The 4497-nt window shown below is 44.5% G+C and overlaps 1 protein-coding gene across 3 annotated transcripts in view; it reads right to left on the reverse strand.

The window, feature by feature from the left end:
• Positions 1-2466: 2466 nt before the first annotated feature.
• The window catches only part of CD79B (CD79b molecule), a 12441-nt gene continuing 10410 nt past the window's right edge, over positions 2467-4497 (reverse strand). For all 3 annotated transcript variants that reach the window (XM_044673668.1, XM_044673670.1, XM_044673669.1), the window contains 3 exons: positions 3997-4115; positions 3344-3385; positions 2467-3232 (listed from right to left, as the gene is read on the reverse strand). In XM_044673668.1, coding sequence (XP_044529603.1) covers positions 3134-3232; positions 3344-3385; positions 3997-4115 — 260 coding nt within the window. In that variant the 3' untranslated portion in view covers positions 2467-3133. The remainder of the gene's footprint in view (positions 3233-3343; positions 3386-3996; positions 4116-4497) is intronic.

The following is a 4497-nucleotide window of genomic DNA, read 5'->3' on the forward strand; positions in this document are numbered from 1 at the left end:
ACAGGTAGGTAGCTTAATGGATAGAGAACCTGGCTGGGAAATGGGAAGCCCTGGGTTCAAATCTGACCTCAGATACTTCCTAGCTGTGTTAGCCTGAGCAATTGCCTGATCCTTTCTACTCTTCTGACTTGGAACTGATAGCATTGATTCTAAGATAGAAAGCAGGAGTTTTTTATTAAGAAAATAAAGACTTCAATTTAGAACAAAATGGCTTTACCTCTAGAAGGACTCTTCCAGGATATTCTAGTCCAACTCTTTTATTTTATAGATGAGAAAATTAGAGAGATAAAGGGACTTGCCCAAGGTCACACAGATAAGAAGCAGAAGGAAGATACAAGATTTGAATTCAGTGCATCTGATTCTGGATTCAACAATTTTTTCCCCACAGCATTCTCAGGTTTCCAGTCTACTTTAAGGCTGTGTTCTTTCCATTGTGTGAGTAGTCTAAGAACTCAACACCTCTTTCTTATGTACCTATCTTCAGTGTGCCTTGGGTTCTTTTAGGCACCAATAGTGTATCTTGTGTAACTATTGCATGCCTAGTCCTATATGCTAGCCACATACAGAGGAGAAGGTTACTGTCTACAGTCCTTGCCCTTAATGACTTTTCTGTCCAAGTAGAAGGATAAAAAGAATTCACGAGAAACAACTGAAAATGATATATGATATGACTGAGATACCTCAGAGACTGTCTATTCTAACCCAATTTATTTATAGATGAGGAAACTGAGGCCAAGGAGATTGAATGACTGGTCTAAAATTATACAAATGGTGAGCAATAAATGTGAGATTTGAACCCACGTCCTCTGACCCCAGAGCCAATGTTCTTTCCACTGGGGCATGCTAAACAGTGTGGTTTAAATTCTTACCTGCTGCAGGAATTGAGAGAAAAGAGGGTTAAGATAGATAGCCTGGAGTGATCAGGGGTAGTATTTGATCTGGACCTTGAAAGATATAGTTACTCAATTGTTTTTTCAATTCTGTCAAACTCTTCATGACCCCATTAGGGGGTTTTCTTCCTTCCATTCATCTTTTCTTTCTTTCTTTCTTTCTTTCTTTCTTTCTTTCTTTCTTTCTTTCTTTCTTTCTTTCTTCTTTCTCTTTCTTTCTTTCTTTCCTTCTTCCTCCCTCTTCCTTTCTGTTTTAGTAACAATCCTTGTCCTGGACAAAGATTAGGCAAACAAGCTTAAATGATTTGCCCATGGTCACATAACTAGGCAGTGTCTGAGGTCAAATTTGGACCCAGATCCTCTTGACTCTAGGCCTTACTCTGCCCGCTGTGCTTTATAGATGCCTTGAGGGTTTCTTTCTAGAGAGTTATAAAAAGTGGCCACTCTTTTCAGGAGGAAGAGTAACACTTTAGCAAAGGTTCTTAGCTTGAAACCAGATAGTTAAATGCTCATTGGGATATGGATTATGCTAATATCCCAAGGGGACAGCGTGTCCAGCAAAGCAGCACCTGGTGGAACAATAAGTCCAACAGAGACCAATAGGCAGGCCCAACAGGAGCAGAGTGTGACATTGCTAGAAGATATCAGAGGCTCTAGAGTGTCAGAGGTGTGGATTACTCCTCGAACCATGTTCTGATCACATACACACACACACACACACACACACACACACACACACACACACACACCCTTTTATATTTGTCTATTTGGCCCCATTGATGGTATGTGTGTTTATGGAAAAAGGTACCCTAAGTTTAGATGGAAAATCTTATAATGCCATATTATTGTTGTTGTTGAGACATTTCAATTGTGTCTGATTCTTTGAGACTCCATTTTTTTGGTAAAGTTACAGAAATGGTTTGCCATTTCCTTCTTCAGCTCATTTTATACATGAGGAAACTGAGCAAACAGGGACGTGACTTGCCCAGGGTAGTTAGTGTCTGAAGTCAGATTTGAACTTAAGGAGAGGAATTCTCCTGACTCCAGGCCCAGTAATCTATCTACGATTACCACCCAGTTGCCCTGACATTTTATTAAATGCCTTGTGGCTGATTACTAAAGGGTGGGCATGTTGGTGGACACTTGTAAACTATGGTTTTTAGCTGATAGAGATGCATGGTGTACCTTGAACCTGAGATAGCAGTATTGGTGGACTGGTGGACCTACTCTGGGAGGTGCCTCTAGGTTATTACCGTAGGAAGATAATAATGAATATAGATTAATTGGAAAGGGGAGTGAATGTCAGTGATTGTTCTGGCCAAGTTCTGGTCTCCTTTGCTAAGACTGAGGCCAAAAAAGAAAGGAGGGATTCCCAGGGCAGACAGATACAAGATACAAGAACTAAATTAGGTACTCTAAGGGGAGCAGCTAGAGATGTCAGGACAAAAGTTCAGCTGTTGGTTACTATAGCTCTGTAGCTAGTACAAGTCTACTTTGCTTCAGAGGCAAACACATGCATATGCAGAGATCTTTATGTATATGTGGGTAGATCCATGAGATGCTACAAGTTTCCATGTGTTTTCTCAAAACACACAGTTTATTACATCAGAGGCTATGCATAGGACACCAAGAAAGGCTCAACAGGGCCCTGGAAGATGGGAGAAGGGGATATATCTTCATAACCCCCAATTTGGATTGAGTCAGTTGGCCGGCCAAGTGTTCAGAGTCTATCCAGGTCCTGGCTTTCATTAGGACTGGAGGAATGGTACTGTGGAAATTCAAGTATGGCCTGGTCTTCTAGGTCCCTCTGAGACAGATTTACAAGTTTCCTCCCTTTCTTCTTCACCAGACTCCCAATCTCTGTTTTCCTTGCCTCCCCTCTCCCCCCAAGGTCTGAGTCTCCCTCTACTCTATCTCCCCCCAATCCCAGCCATCCCAAACATGGCCAGCTCCAAAGAGCCTTCCAGAGACACCTTCCCTTAAATCTGTGTTCTGTTAAACCCTGAAGGCCTATATCCCTCTGGAGATGGTTGTGAGGTGAGAGGGATTGGCAGCAGGAAGGCAGAATTGGACCAGTAAGCCTGGAGGTGGGACAGTTATGGGACAGTTATAGGTAGAGGAGAAAGGAGTTTCGGGCTGGGAACCAGAACAGGTCCATGAAGCTGAGTTGCTGGATGATCTCTCTTCAGAAGGTTGATGGAGAGATAGGGAGCATAGGAAGGATTGCCAGATGAAGGAACCCTTCACTCTTGGCCTGGGTGCTCGCCCACTGACCATTTGACTTCTCCAGTCCGAAGTGTCACAATGTCCTCATAGGTGGCCGTCTGGTCAATTTCCAGACCCTGGGGATGTCAAGAAGCATACAAGGTTAGGACCAGGGCTGCCATATGGCCCACACCCACTGACTACTGCCACCACCACCATCATCTCTAGCAATGGCCCCACTTCCCTACCTCATAGGTATGATCATCCTCCAGCACCACCTTGTTGTCATCCTACCATAAAGAAAGAGGAGAAGGTTAACTTAGGTTCCTCTCTCTCCCTTACCAGTACTTCCTGATCTCAGGCTCTACATGGAAAGGAAGGGAAAGAATGAACTATAGGAATGGAAGTGGGAAGAGACAGGTGGGTCTTAGGATGGGAGTAGATGAAGAAGACATGTGCCTGAGGATGGGAAAGGGAGATGGTTGTTTAGAATGGAAGTGGGTAAGAGGGAGATTGCTGATCGGGATGGAAATGGATGAGGGACAGAAGAGTTTGAGGGTGAAATGGGTGAGGGAGAGGTGGGTCTGAGATGGGAAAAGAGGGTGAGGAGGAGATGGATGTTCAGGATGGAAATGGGTGAGGGAATGTGACAAATAGGTGTGAGGATGGGATCATGGGAAAGGGAAGTGAAGATGAGAATGGGAATGGGAGGAGGAGAGGAAGAAATAAGGGAGGATGGAGCTGGGCCGGGCCAAGGTACTAGCAGCCAGGGGACAGGAGAGGGGAAGCAAAGCAGGATGCTGCCTCCAACCCTGCTGCCTCAGGCCATTGTGGTCTGGCTGGGTCTCCTCTCCCTTATCTTCCTGTTACTTCCCTTCCCTCCCCACTCCACCTTAATCACCTTGTCTAAAAGCAGGAAAACAGGGACAGTGATGAAGACAATGATGAGCAAGGTCTGAATCATGATGATGGCATCTTTCAGTGTGTTCCTCCGCTTCAGCTGGGCCACAGTGCTATACCCTTCAGTGAGAGACAATGTGGGGAGGTACTGAGAGGAAGGAGATGTCACAGAGCTCAGCTATTTAGGGGCAGCAATGGCAGTCTCTTAGCAGCTTTCCCTTTGTCCTCTGCTCTGATGTCTCCAATAGTCTCCTCTTTTATCAGTGGCCAATACATAGATGCTACTGTGGATAAAGCTAGGCTTGCAGTTGGGAATATGTGAATTTGAATTCACTCTGGGTGACCTGGTCAAGTCATTTAACTTCTATCTATCTCATTTTCTTCCTTTGTAAAGTGGGAATAATAATAATAGCATTTTTCTTCCTTCCTTCCTTCCTTCCTTCCTTCCTTCCTTCCTTCCTTCCTTCCTTCCTTCCTTCCTTCCTTCCTTCCTTCCTTCCTT

Source organism: Gracilinanus agilis, chromosome 4 (genome assembly GCF_016433145.1).
Source record: "Gracilinanus agilis isolate LMUSP501 chromosome 4, AgileGrace, whole genome shotgun sequence".
Lineage (NCBI taxonomy): Eukaryota > Metazoa > Chordata > Mammalia > Didelphimorphia > Didelphidae > Gracilinanus > Gracilinanus agilis.